This window comes from Clupea harengus, chromosome 4 (assembly GCF_900700415.2).
Source record: "Clupea harengus chromosome 4, Ch_v2.0.2, whole genome shotgun sequence".
NCBI lineage: Eukaryota > Metazoa > Chordata > Actinopteri > Clupeiformes > Clupeidae > Clupea > Clupea harengus.
The window spans coordinates 1,822,502-1,837,874 of record NC_045155.1 but is presented as its reverse complement, the minus strand read 5'-3'; the positions used below and the strand labels follow the sequence as shown (position 1 = coordinate 1,837,874).

At 44.8% G+C, this 15,373-nt stretch overlaps 1 protein-coding gene across 3 annotated transcripts in view; it reads right to left on the bottom strand.

Moving 5' to 3' along the window:
- Positions 1 to 8,725: 8,725 nt before the first annotated feature.
- Positions 8,726 to 15,373, bottom strand: part of gpr61 (G protein-coupled receptor 61) — a 6,722-nt gene continuing 74 nt past the window's right edge. The window contains exons 1-3 of one of the 3 annotated variants that reach the window (XM_031565719.2): positions 15,235 to 15,373; positions 14,430 to 14,471; positions 8,726 to 12,921 (exon numbers count right to left, since the gene is read on the bottom strand). The exon at positions 15,235 to 15,373 is cut by the window's right edge and continues 74 nt beyond it. In XM_031565719.2, the coding sequence (XP_031421579.1) occupies positions 11,314 to 12,720 (1,407 nt within the window). In that variant the 5' untranslated portion in view covers positions 12,721 to 12,921; positions 14,430 to 14,471; positions 15,235 to 15,373 and the 3' untranslated portion in view covers positions 8,726 to 11,313. Of the gene's footprint in view, positions 12,922 to 13,134; positions 13,233 to 14,429; positions 14,472 to 15,234 lie in introns of those variants that run through there. The other 2 variants (XM_031565718.2, XM_031565720.1) reach the window with 2 other exon arrangements.

Sequence of the window (15,373 nt, the reverse complement as noted above, 5' to 3'; positions counted from 1 at the left end):
ACTCATCATTCACAGGAGTTTATGCCCCCCCTCCCAGCCCCTTGCCCACCTTTTAGCATTTTTCAATATTATATTAGGCTCATGGCAGGGGTGAAGTTACACTTCAAAAACTGGGGCACAGAATAAATCTGAGCCTATGGGTGACTCCCCCTTCCGCGTTTCCCACAAGGATTTGGTCTGGCACCTAGAGGGCGCTCGAGTGTCCAAATGGATCATTGCGTCACATTTCAGCACAAATCATTTCTGAACTTAGGCTATTACAAATGACATGACAGTCCATACTTAACCAGCACGAAATAACATTTCCAACATCTAAACCAACATTTTACCTTTTAAAATTCAGCTCTGGGATAATTTGCTTCTCCTCAAAGTATTTCTGTCAGGGGCACCAGCCTTTAAGCAAGGAGAAAAAGGACAAGAATGGACAAGAATGAGAATGACTTTTACTTTATTTCTGAGGCACGGTCTGTACTGTTTTAAATGAACACATTACTTGAACTTAATCTGTCTGTTAGCATCACATAAGTCATTGTAAGTAGGCAAATAGAGTAGGCTACAGTGCTTACATACAGCATGTTCTGGTTGTTCCTGGCTGAAAAGACCAATATGTAGTAAATTACTAAGTCATAAAATGACCACGATATGTCATCAAAGATTCAGGAAACATGCTTAATTGAAATACTGGCTTCTCCATCAACAATGCTACAGCCAGTATATTCTCTTTTTAAAATGTCCATTCCGGAGTGGAACATCTGTTTGTGTATTGGCCCGGATCTTCCCATTTATCCAGTACCGTATTTCGACACCCCGGGTGCACTGGCATGGCAGAACATGTTGCTGACCATGCGTTCAGCAGTAGAGTGGCAACATTTTGGTCAGGCACCGCATACTTGTCTGGCCACTCAGTGAAATATTTCCACAGCCATAAGGATGTACTGGTTCCCTTGGTCGGTGGTGGGAAGAACGGCCCAGGACATCCACAGCCACACGGCCCATGTGTGCCCCCACCTGGTGTGGCTGCAGTGGGGCAGAGCAGCGCTGAGTTGTACTGGTGAACATATAACTCTACGTCCTGGTGGCAGCCCAGCAGCGCTGAGTTGTACTGGTGAACATATAACTCTACGTCCTGGGGCAGAGCAGCGCTGAGTTATACTGGTGAACATATAACTCTACGTCCTGGTGGCAGCCCAGCCCATAGAAGTGGGACTGGAGTCGATGAAGCTTCTTGGTGATGCCAAAGTGCCCTCCCCCCCCCCCCCCCCCCCCCCCCCCCCCCCACCGAACCATGAACCATCAGGAGGACTTGGGCATGCAGCTGGCGAGGCTTCCGCAGCTGCAGGATGTCGCGCTGGCGCTTCCAGGCGCCTGCCAACACCGATACAGAAGCCCATTCTGGGTGGTGAAGCAGGGCCGCCACGAACTGCTCCTCTTCGCATGGCCACCAGGACAGGTTGGTGACGAATCTCAAAGTCATAGTCCTGCAGAGTCTCGAGCCACCAAGCCAGCTGCCCCTCTCTGAAGTTAAGCAGTCTGGTGCGAGAGGCATGGTCAGTCAGTGCGCAATAGTAACCGTCTTCTGTAGAGAGGTAGGCTCTGAAGGGGTGAATTCCCCAGATCACAGCAGCAAGCAGCTCTCATCGACACAGCGGTTTCTCTCTGGTCGGCTTAGCGAGTGACTGAAGTAGGTGATCACCTGCCCGCCCTGCTCTCCTTCCTGAGACAGTGCCGCACCGAACTGGTGTCAGTATCCAGTATGAACGGTCCCTATGGATCAGGAAGTACTAGGATGGGAGCCTCGATGAAGAAAGCAGCGGTGTGATCTTCACTCCGCTGGAACAGCTGCCCCCTTTTTCATCAGACGGTGCAGTTCTCTGCGGTTCTCCAATGTCATGGGGAACAGGCCAGTCTCTCACCACTGCTACCTACACTGGATCAGTGGACACATTTGCTTTTATCCAAACCGACGTACAAAGGAGAGAAAAATCAAGCTAGTGTAACAATAAATACTACATAAGAAATTAAAAGTGCAGGAATGTAACTACTGTAAGTGCGAGTTAAGTACTAGTAGCATTAGAGGTAAGATAAGGAGAGGTCGAGGAAGGAAGAGGAAACTCCTGCTGTGCCTGACTGTATATATGTCTATGGTGCTGACCACATGGCCCAGGAATGCTGTTTCTTCCTGGAACAGATGACACTTCTTCAGACGCGGACGCAGGCCAGTTCAGTGAATGGCTTGGACAACAAGGTTTGTGCAGGTTGGCTAGGGCGCTTTTGAAATCTGCAGCATGCACAAGGAGGTCATCTAAGTAAAGCACACAGCTGCTTCAGGGAATACCAGCCGGCACTCTCTCCATCAGGTGCTCGAAGGTGGCGGGTCCATTGCAGAGTCTGAACGGAAGAACGGTGAACGCTGCCAAATCCCCTTGCCAATGGAGAAGGTGGTGTTCAAGTCTCTGGGGTCAGCTCTACCTGGCAGTGGGCACCGCAGATATCAAGAGAGCTGAACCAGCTGGACCCAACGAGATAGTCTGGTGCATCGTTGATACCTGTAAGAGTATTTACAAGTGGTGTTGTTAAGGTGGCGATAGTCAACACAGAAATGCCAGGAGCCATCTTTTTTCAGTGGATGCTACCCAGGGGCTGCTGCGGGGCTCGATGACGCCTGCCTCCACCATCTCTCAAATCTTCTGTTCAGCTGTTGGTCTGTGATCTGTGGTCCACCAGCGCAAAGCATCACATATGAGCAGGCAACATGCTAGGTGACCATGGCAGCCCCATGGCATCAGAGACGAGGTCCCCAGAGAGCAACAAGCTGGTCAGAGGGGTTCTACTGATGTGGGGAACCCGGCACTGTCCAGAACCCACACCTCACAGCTCAGCCCCTCAGCCAAGGTGGATGGGGTGAAACCTTTGGTGTCGATGTTGTGCTTGACCTGGCTGGTGTGTGCATGCAGTCTTCGTCTCTGGCTGCAAAGAGGTCAGATAACTGCTCCAGGAGCTCTTCTGGCTGGCTTCTCTGGTTCGCCTCCAGCCCCCTCACAGCTCCTCTGGCGCAGGTCACCGACAGCCTGTCTGGTCTCAGCGATCAACAGTGGCTTTAGTGTGCTAGGCTCTGAAGTGGGCTGAAGTGACGAGGCAGCCACGCCCCTCGTTGGCGGAAAGGCTTCTCTGGCCTGGGCGTGGTCTCAACTGACGGTATAGCGGCATGATGGTCCTCTGGACCGATGACTTGGGTGTGGTGGTCCCTCAGGCTGATGGATTATCTTCACCAGCAGCGTGAAAAGTTTCAGTTTCGCCCGCTGTACCGCTCTGCTTGAGCGGAGGGCTGAGGGGTTGAGGGGTTGAGGGGCTGAGGGGCTGAGCTGTGAGGTGTGGGTTCTGGACAGTGCCGGGTTCCCCACATCAGTAGAACCCCTCTGACCAGCTTGTTGCTCTCTGGGGACCTCGTCTTTGATGCCATGGGGCTGCCATGGTCACCTAGCATGTTGCCTGCTCATATGTGATGCTTTGCGCTGGTGGACCACAGATCACAGACCACAGAACTAAGCATTCTGCCTCGTCCAGGGCCTCTGCCACAGAGCTGGGGGAACTGATGCGGAAATGCTCCCTTAGCCACTCTGGCTGCCAGCCCCTTGGAGCACCAGCTCTTCCTGTTGGCTCCAGAAATACACATTAGAACACTCTAAAATGGAACATTAAGGACAGAATCATTAACATGAAGACATATACGGAACGCTCCATTTACAATGTACAATATTTCTATAAAAATCTGCATTTTCTGGGTTTAATTTTTTTTTTAAAGGCAATCCACTGGTTTAAATCAGCCCTAAACTTTGCAAAGCCAATGCTGATGTAAAGTTGACTGGTTGGTACATATCTATGTCATGAAATGTATATGTTAACACCCTCTAATCGATCACAGGAGTTTCCCACTGGTAATTACGATTTTGTTCAACCAATTATGTACTCGGAACTTGCAATTACGATATTTCGTGAGGTAAGTGAAGGCTGTCTAAGGCCTACCTCAGATGTAGACTATGCCAGGCTGCTTGAGCAGACGCTAGCTATTTAGTTGTTTTCAGTCAACAGATTTTTGGTCACATTTCTAGCATGGTTTGTTACCATATCCACTCTAAACTATATTCAGCTAAATTGGGAAATACTGTTTTTGTGTGAGAACGATTTGCATCCATACCAGCATTTCCATGATTATTTCAGAAAACACTTAAGTCTACACTAAAACGCCAAAATAGCTCGTCCTGTTGGACATGAGGGAGGACAGAGGAGCAAAACAGAGAAGATTCGTGAGAAGATGGAAAAATCTCACAATTTGAAACAAGGAATAGGCCCAATCTGTATCGTTTTGATTTCTTCTTCTTCTTTTAATTTCAGGCAGTTTGGCCACGGGAAATGCATTGCTGCCTCCCGTTGGTTAAAAACAACAACACAGTTGGTCCTTGCAAAGGGAAACTGATGTACGTGCGCCGGGAAGTGAGATGATCCCATCACAAACGGTCACTCAAGATGCATGTTGAGACGGACGCATTCTAATGTCGGGTGTGAACTGACATACCTAGAGTTGTCCACTTGTGATTGGATCGCCTAAGACGCATGTTAATGCCCGGTTGCAAGTAACTTGCTTTGTAGTTTGTAGTTATTTTTTTGCTGTTAGCTGAGGGATAGCAACAGACATTTTGTCTATACTGAGACAACATGTACGTGCATTTTATTGAACATAATTGAATGTGGGGTCTCTCAAACAGTTATTTAACTACCACAGGCGTTATTTTGGGGTTCCAAAACCCCATTCATTCAGTGATTGGATTTTTTTTTTTTAACAAAACGGAACCTCCAAAAATACTAATCGGCAGCTTACAAAATGCAGACGGTCACTTGCACACTCTTGGCTTCTTCAGTCCCACCAGAATCTAGCAAGGCTTGCATTGTTATTTTAGCTGAAAAATAAATAAAATAACTGAATCTGTCGCAGGAGTTCTCAGAAATTATGATCAAATCTGTGATGATTATGAATTTTTCAATTAAAACAACAATGGTGCAAAATAATTTTTATATTATTCTCAGGATACAAAATATTTTTCGAATTTCCACTGCAAAGCAACCACATGTTTTGCCCCCTGGTTCATACCCATGTTTGCTTTAAAAACAACTAGTATTACTATTGTAAGTGAAAAGGGTTGGAAATAAACATGAGTAAATTACCCTGGAAGGACAGCTATACCTGTTACCTACCATCTGGAACCATTGACAAGCTGGGAGCTGTATTTGCTGTAAGTCAGACAGATCCGGAGCTGCTGGCTGACCCTTGTTTTCCTCAGTCAGATGTAAAACATGTAGATTTCAACACACTGTAAAGATTCAATAAGAGAGCATTTCATCCCATAGAGAATAATAAGGGCATGTCCGGAGCTCCACTCATAAAAAGACACATCATTTGAATTTATGATATCACATCAAATGAATGCAAACATAGCTTTGATTATCTACATCAAGGTTTTAGACCAAGCCTATTTCAAGCTTATCCCAAAATACATTTCCAGTAATCAAATATTGCTTCTTGCTGCATTCAGTTCAGTTTTAACATGCTAACATTGCTAAAAAGTAATGGATGCCTGGTAGCAAGATACCTTACAGTAAATATATGCCTAAAATGTCTCACACTGCATTGATTTCTGAAGAATTGTCTTATTTTGGGCACAGTATGTATTTATAATTTTGTTATACTATAGTAGCGTTTGCTGCTCTCACAGGACACGCTGAACGTTGTCTTTATTCTCGGCTGTTGTCGATAACTTGCTGACAGAGAGAGCACAATTAACTTTTCATCACTCAACAACAGTTCATTATTTTCCCCACATTTAGTGCAGACACTCCTATATCCATCCTCATGCATCACAAAGACCAAACACACACAGCGCCACACACACACGCACACACGCACACACACACACACGCACACACGCACACACACACACACACACACACACACACACACACACACAGAAGGAGCGGGCCTCGCCCTAAACTCCCATTGACATTTGGCTCAGGCAACAGTGCACCATTCTTTAAAACTGTACATCTAAACACATGCACATCTGATAACTTTATACACCATGGTGAACTTGAACACTATTGCACTATTAAAGTGGCGCCATCTTTAGTGGTCAAGGCAATAATGTTATACCTGAGTGATGTTTGATTTGATTTGTTCCTAGATCAATTTGGGTTCTTGTATATGTAGACAGTTTGCAATTGGCGATTAATGACTGCAGCAATTGCATACTTGAGTGTCTATAGTCATGAAATTGAAACGTAATATTTGTGTGCTCTGTCAACAGGGAAAGGGAAAAGGGAAATGCAAATATTTTACTGGCAAACAAAATCTGTTGAAGAAAACAATGAAAGTCACTGCCTCTTGCTGAATGAAATACCGGTCATAATTTTTGTAAAATAAATCGGTAGGTCTACCACAGACTTTAGCAAATGAATAGGTGATTATGAGATACTGAGCAAGTTGGAGTGGCATCATAGGGGTTCGGTCCATGCTTCTGTTATCTTCTCCCTCCGCCTGTGAATGTCAGCGAGGATAAGTTGCCATGGAAACACCACCTTCAATACTTCTGAATGAAACAGAGCAATTTGGAATGAACTCACCCCGTGTGCCACAATACACTGGTGTTCTCGTAAAAAGGAAATGGACGAAGACTTTACCCATGGTAACATGTCTTTGTTGTATACGTTAAAATTTCATTGTATAGACAATGTGAAGTGAATGGCTATGGTGCTCTCAGAGAGGACAGGAATAGCCATCAGATAAACCTCTGGGTTACAGATAAGCCTCTCTGAAAGCATAAAATGATTATCGTGTGTGACATGAATCAAGAATAAACTGCCGCCTCCAAAAAAGATACTCAGTATGACTTTCATCCTTAAAACCTAGCTGAAAGGTCATACTGTTTGAACCTCTCCACCAGGTGCCTCTCTCACACTCCATGGCCAACACATCAAAGCATATGAGTCACTGTGTGTGTTTATGGTATATATATATTAGTGCTGGCTGTCTGTCTGTTGCACAATTTGCTGTGATTATTTGCTATTAATATCTTTATTTCTTCTTAAGACTGACGCCTGTAAAAAGGGATAATTAAATGTAAAATCACAGAAGTAATGTGGAATCAACACAAAGGAGGTATATTTAAATTAAAATACCATTGTTCAACAGCATATTTAAATTAAAATACCATTGTTCAACAGCATATTTTTAGCTTTGAACACAGGTTCTCTCTTGTGAACTACAGATTTCCAGTAAAACCATCAAGGCCATTAAAACTGCATAATTGTCATATGTGTAGAAAGTAACAGACTTTTATTTTGAAAGGGGGATTGAGACGAAGACACGGGGCAGTAGAGGAAAAAAAGAGACAGACTTTTGAGGAGGGAGATACTTTAGAGGAAGCGAGTGACTAGGTCAGCCAGTCGGTAATTAGAACATGGCTTAGTTGCAAGTTGAAGTACTCAACAAACTTGCAAGCGTGTGAATTGAACAAAGCTCCGTGTCGGGTGTACGTTGGATGCCTCCACATATGTTAACCATTAAATGTGCACTAACAGAAATAATAACAAAAACCCAGGCAGCTGCATTCATTGCGTTAATTGTGTAATTAAATATTAAATATTTCCAATAAATCACAGTAAAAATGTACTAATTAATTCATTTTGAGAACACTAATACATATGTGTGTGTGTGTGTGTTGGAGGGGGTGGGGTGGTATGTGTGTTTACGCCTGGAGAAGCCTCATAAAGGCCATCCCATTTTAAAATGAAAAAGACAAAACAGGAAAAAAAGGCAAGACAGCACTGAAATGTTCTGTGGTGCAATGTATTTTAAAATGTAAAATGTTATTTCACATTTTGAAGTGATGCCACAAAAAAATCTTTGTCATAGTTAATGGTGGATAACTTTAGGTGGGTGAGGGAATATTCTATATTTCATTTTGATCTAAAAAATCATTTAAAATGTCAAGCTGACAGAAACAGACATCAAAGACCACCTGCTTTAAAGGTCATTGGCTAAAATATTTAGCTGGTCTTATAATAGTAATGATTAATAATATTTAGAGTTCATATGGACCTTTTTTGAACAGATGATGAACTGAAAACAAAGTGCCTATTGATTTTGTTGTTGGTATTGTTCTGAGACAATCTGTGTGATTATTTTCCAACCCCCAAACAAGAAGCGCAGAAGCAGACACCTCCAACTCTGTCATATAATTAGATTGTCAGCGCTGTCTCCCTTAAATGTCACCTCCTTTTTATCTTCCTACTCTCCCAGCATTTTACTTTTGTGTCTCTATAGACCTTCACACTAAACCTAAATGTTTAAACACACACACACACACACGCGTGCACACACACACACGCGCACGCACACACACACACACACACACACACACACACACACACACACACACACACACACACACACACACACACACACACACACACACGTACACACAATATCTGTGATAACAAGGATTTTTCTGTAAGGATCAGAGTCATTGTTTCCCAAGTGTACTAGTATTGTGTTAGAATTGACCTGAAAAAGAAACAGAAAAATATATTGTAACTAGCCAGACTGGTTTCTCCAGTGATGAGATGGTATGATCTTAAGATGTTGTGTAGGATGAACATTTAGACACATTCATGATGCATTTCTTGATGTATTTTAATTAGAATCAACAAAAATCATAAAGACTTGGCAAATGAAAGCGATAACACCAACCAGGACTTTCTCTGCAAAACACGATATATATATATATATAAACAAAACAAAAAGAAAATAAATAATTACACATGAATTCCAGATGGATCAATGGGTGGCAGGCACTATCCTCAGAAAGATACGTGTTCTCAAAGAATGCTCTCACAGAAGAGAAGACAGTTCATACTTGGCCACATGGATGCCCTAACATAAATACTGGTTAGTAAACCTGATGGTCATCTGTTTGTCCAGCATCATCTCCGTCTGCAGTGACTTGTATCTTGAGCGACCTAGACAAAATGGCTGTAGAGTTTCATAAATGGCTGTGATTCTATTAGGTGCAGTGACGTGACATTGATCAGAAGCTGACCCCACAGCAACCCACACGATGTGATGATGATAGGCCGATTTGTGAGATAAAGGATTGAGTGATTTAACGTTTTACAGGGCAAACAAATCATGTCTCGTTGGAGTAAGACGTTTTGTGGATAATGATCAACTCTGGCTTACTCTTCCCTGATCTGTTTTTATAAATAACATGTTTCTACATCCCTGTTGTCTTATTTCAATGAAGTCATCTGAAATAGAAGCAACAGAGCTGTCCTTCACACAGTAGGCAGGGGATTTCTCAGTCGTGGATTGGCACTCCATTGCCCGAAACAGTGCAGAGGTTTGCACTTGAATGAGATAATTATGTTTGCTCTGTTTGTATGTAATTCAATTGAAACAAATTTGCATGCAGCTTCATCAACCCCTTTCTAGGACGCCAAAAGACCCTTTGTCACCTGAATCAAGAATCCAACTGAAAACTTCAGCCTGTACTGAAGTCATTAAACAAGAACATTAGAAGCGTTATGTCGTGAGCCCTTTTTTTGCCCAGCACCACACCGTATTTTTAACACCAAACCTAAGACGTCCCCAAATACCTTGCTTTGACATCATGTGATTTAGGCTGACCGAGTGGAATAAGAGAAAAAGGAAAGAGAGAGAGAGAGAGAAAGGGCGAGAGATAAAACACCAGAAAATGTGAGACTTTGTTTATGTAGCAGTTTTACAAAGCATCTCTGTGTTTCATTTCCTTGAGGTGAGAAGATGGTAATGTCCCCCGGCTGTAGCTAAAGAAAGGGCAAAAGCAGTCACAGCACTGCCTCCATTGTATTCTGTGGACACAACAAGCCTTGGTTGCTTATGGCAAAACACAGTGGTACTTAAAGTGTACTGTGGAGAGACGTTTGTTATGGTTTAACCTGTAAACAATGAGCCATTTGAAAGTGGGTTGGTCCTAATCATTAGAATTTGTCCTCTGTGATGAAGACCATAACACTGTTTTATGAAAGGGAGTTAGCATGCAGATGTTCAGGCGAGGAACCAGCACGACTCAACACTGTCATTTTCTATCTTTAAATGTGTCCAGTTTGCTGTGCTTCCATTTTTGTTGTAATTTATACTACAAGATGATAAACCCTCTTGAATCTCTCTCAGGTTGATGTCTAAGTGCAGTGTTTCCAATGACAGATACACCATGTGCTAAACATGGTAAGACTGAGTCAATGTGTTTCTCTGTGCAGTTTCACTGAATAAATATTCAGTGCAATCAGTGGGAAGTTAAAAATATTCATCTCCGTCTGACTCGTTCCTATAAATACCCTTGCTATGAAACCATTCAATAAAACCTGTTAACATTATGTACATTTTAATTAGGATATAGTCATAAAGGCACAGCAATATCGTTTTGGAATCCTGAGAAAAAATGTGACAGAATTTGCATTCATTTCTGTCTTGAAACATGAGTGGGCGGAGATTGAGTGAACAGTCTTCTGAATCTGTGACAGCTCTCTCCACGATCTGCTGTTATGGCACATGGTTGCCAGTGACCTGACTATTTTATCCCTTCGTTCACATTTGATTTTGTCCCCAGGTTTTCAAAAATACAACAGAAGGTCCTTTGGGGAGAGATCAACTGAGTAATGGCCTTAAAGGCACTCAAATTGTGCAAGATGACACGGCCATGTTTAATAAAATGATCATGATGCTGTGTCATGATCCTATGTCATCTCTGTTTGCTGACTGAAGTGTCAGTCTGTCCTAATGTCATATTTGGAATTGACCTGTACCAAATTCCTAACTTGTCAGACGAAGCAAAACTGCGGAGAATGCTACTGGCATGCATGCTTAAATCTTGTTTTGTTGAACAGTTTTGTTAGGCGATTTTCCGGGTCAGCCTCTCTTTCATCAAGAGAGAGTTGAATGTGAAACAGAGGGCAAGACAAATGATGACGCATTACAATTTACTTTTTTTTTTTAAACTTCATGAACGTCTTGGTTCATAATATTCTCTTGACTCTACTATCTGACAGGAACATGTAAGAATCTTAACCTGATCTATATATATATATTTTTTAAATGTTCCACTTTAAACCCTGAAATTCAAAGCACATGAAATCGAACGAACAAAACCAAACTATGAAAAAAAAAAACGGAGGGAACATCAATAGCAATAAAAACACAAGTTGAAACGAGTGTGCATTTCACCCCTACAGGTCAGGCATTGTCCTGCGGCAGTTCTCTGACAGGTTGAGATCATTGTTTAGGTGGTGTTGCTCAGTGAACTCCGAAGTCTCCTCCACAATTTGGCCGGGGATGTTCAAGTCAACGGAAGGCCTCTGGAGGCACGGGGAGGTCTGTAGGGGCTCAGGGAGAAGAGCATCGTGCCCCTTCTGTGGCCCCGTTATGCTCTGGGAGTTACGAGGCTCCAGATTGCAGCCCGTGCCCTGGAGGAACTGCAGGAAGTTCTCCTCGATGGAAGCCTCGCGGCTGGGCAGCTGCTCCTCCTCGCGTGGCCGCCCCCACGTGAAGAGGCAGGCCAGCTGCCTGGAGAGCTCCTCTCGGATCTGACGGTTGAGGCAGCCGTAGAAGATGGGGTTGGAGGCGAAGCAGAAGAAGCCAATCCAGGTGACCACCACGTCCAGCTGGGCCAGGGTGGCGGGAGACATGGGCACCAGAGCCGAGTAGAGGTGGAAGGAGAAGTACGGCAGCCAGCAGCCCAGGAACTGGCCGCCCACCGCCAACAGGACCACAGCCGCCTTCCCCCCGCTGAACGTCCTCTGAGGAGTGACGCGAGACCCCGCCAGACTGCCCACCATGCTGGAGTGGCTGCTGAGGGACTCTGACCGCTGCCTCGGCGTGTCCATCCATGTGGGAACCGGGCCCTGCTGCATGGCGGCCACCCTGGCCACCTTGAACATGTTGCAGTAGACCACCAGGATTATGAGGACCGGGCAAAGGAAATACATGAGGGTGAAGAGGACCATGAAAACCAAACGGGGCGTTCCGTTGCCGCCTGTGTAGTGGAGCGAGCAGCGCCTCCGTACGGGAACCGGGGAGGGTCCACTCCCCCCCGGCCCCTGCAGCGCCCAGCCCAGCAGGGGGAAGGCCGACATGAGGATGGCTTTGATCCATATTGCCACCAGGACCGTGACCACTAGGCCCACGGTCATCTTCACTTCATAGCGCATGGGGTAGACAATGTAATAGTACCGCTCCACGTTGATGGCGCAGATGGTGAGGATGGTGGCACAGATCAAGCCCACGCTCAGGCAGAGGTACCCACGGCAGAGGGCCTCGCTGAAGAAGGCCTGGTCCGAGACCATGCCCAGCGGCATCAGCACCAGGGCCGCCAGCAGATCCACCATGCACAGATGGAACACGAAGACAAACTTGCGCAGTTGCGGGGTGCAGGCGATCACCGTCATGACGGCCAGGTTGCCCATGACGGCCAGTAGGTCCACCAGCAGCATGGCAACCAGGGCTAGCGACTGGGGGAGAGCTCCACTCTCGGGCCGGCTCAGTTCTGAAGTGTTGGACCGGGCTGATGAGATCGGGGTCCAGTGACTGGTGTTGGAGGCGTTCCACAGAAGGCTGGCGGGGGCAACAGGCTCCATGAGGGGATGGGCGGAGCTAAGTGAGCACTGTCACTCTCAAGCCCATTGCCCATCCTCCTGTGCCTGAGCGCTGGTCTGGTCTGAGGGACGAGTGGTTCAGATGCTTCCGTTAGTTCCGAGCCCCAATGTAGCACCCCAAAGAACTCAAACACAAACACCTTCCAGTTGGTGATTAAAGGATAAATCTCACTCCTCTTTGTCCTAAGGGAGACAGGAAAACATTTTCAGATCAGAACATCCAAAAAGGCTTGCCAAAGTTAGACCAGACAAATGGTGCAAAAAACGGTGGCAGGTCAAGTTTACAGGCTGTGTGATGAGAAAGTTTGTTAAAGGAGGAGAAGTGTGCGAGGGATCATCACGGCCCTGGGGGCAACCAGGAGGCCTTTGATGCCCTGTTTACGGTCCCAACCTCACCTGTCCACAACCCTGCTCTCCATTAAAGAACTGGATCACGTGAACCGTCTCTTGGTAGATTTCCATATGCACACACATACACACACACACACACACACACACACACACACACACACACACACACACACACACACACACACACACAAACACACACACTTCACACACTTACACATCAACACATACATAAACACAGACCGGCATGTGTGTTTTTCCCGATACAGTACACCAAAAACATGTCGGCGAGTTTGTTCTTTTCCAGTCGCCATTCCACCCAAGTCACACCATTTCAGGCCATAAACAGTGGGTAGTAATAGCATGGCTGATTTGGAGCTTTTTTTTTAAATAATCATGGGAACCGATAAATAAATTCAGTGAGACTGATGTCTCGTCTCAGGGGCTATTTCAAGCCCTGTGGACCGCGGTGCCACTGGAGCTGCGGGAGAAGGTCTATCATAACAGCATTAATTGGCAAAAGAGCAGGAGTAAAGAAAAAGCAAACGTGTGTTTAGCGTTGAATGTTGAAAAGATTCAGGGCCAGATACGTAGAAGCCCGTTTGTAAGGAGCAAGGTTCTCTTGTACTTTAACTTTATCTTTTATTTTATTTTTTTTTTGCTTTTGTCTGACTTGGGGATAAGAGAAAACAAACAAATAAAAAATGACTTGGTGAAATTATGTCTCACAGTTACAAAGTGATCTAGAATTTTGCCAAATATCTGTTCAAATTTAGGACTAGGAATTTTGTGGACTAGTCAAGCAAATATAATACTATGTACTAATTCTACTGATACAGGTGAGAGGGCTAGGGGTGTCACCCATGTTAACTCTGTCTTAGATCTTTTAGGTTGACTTTCAGAGCGTTTAACAGAGGTTAAAAGCTACAATATCAGACTCATGAGATAATTGCAACACAGTCGTTTTTACAGATTATCTTCTCAGTATTGTACCTGTAAATAAATGCATTTTGTGATAAGGGATATGACTTCAGTGACAGACAAGCAGTTCAGTGCTAACATATAGTCTAATTCTTTCTTAAAATTAGCTCTACGAGGGATTTCGTCCGTTAATTTCCAAGTTTAAAAAGTCATCATTTGCAGTTGCTCAAACAGTAAGAACTAGTGCTCAAACTATAACCATCTTACCCCTCTATATGGCCATGTTTCTCAACCATCCAGTTCACACCCAAACATCTTAGGAAAGACAATATATATATACGTAAACAAAGTACTCATCTAGAGCGACATCCAAGTTAACTGCTGTAAAGTCAAATGTTTATAAAAGAAAAGAGTTTCATCACCGTGTTTGAGTAGTGGCCCTCTTCAGTATAAGAGACTAGAGTCTGAGAGAGAGAGAGAGAGAAAGAATCTTGGCTGGTGCCAACTGAGAAACATATGACCTATTATATGCACATGACTCAGTATTTACTGTGATAGAAAACAAGCACTGTTGCCCAACAACTGATTTCTTTCTTTCTTCCTTTGGCTTCCTCTCCTTTAAGGAAAAAAAAAAAAAAAAATCTCCAAAGACACACACACACACACAGGCAAACTTTGTAATGTCACAGAAACCAGATCATAATCTACCACGTACACCACGCTACGCATGAGATGACACTAAAACTGTTGTTGCCTACCACAAAATGCTCAGTGGTCTCTGAGGTTGCTCCTGAGAAGTGAGCGATGCTCCTCGAAGTAATGGGAGGTAATTATCGACTGTTAAAAACATAAGGAAACCCCTCGGCTAGACCTCCACCCCCTGCTGTGTGTCGCCCACACCAGCGTGGCCCCCTGACCCACTATGGCAAGTCTCCACACAGTCCTGCCCAGCCTCTTCACACTGGAACTCACATCCTACCGCCTTAAACAGTGTGACCTGAGCTTCCTACTCCTCGTCGACATGGACACACAGTGCGGCGGTACACATGGCAAAAAAAAACAAGACATCAATATGGCAACAGTGTTTAAAAAAAAAAAAAAAAAAAACGGGATGTTTCAGAGGTAAGCCTCATCCATGGTGCGCGTTGGGAGCGAGCATCTCTGTTTCCTAAGCAAACAAATAGCCACTCCACGTGACACAGCCCAGACTGGTGGGAGATGACATACCTTAGGTGGGGGGAGTGAGGCTTTTTCTCCGACAGAAACGTGGTCCTCTCCTCCACTGGCGGCGCACAGAAGTGGGAGAGGAGAGGGGCGTCCGTGTCTCCTCCTCACCTGGCCCTTTCATCCACCCCCCACATGCACA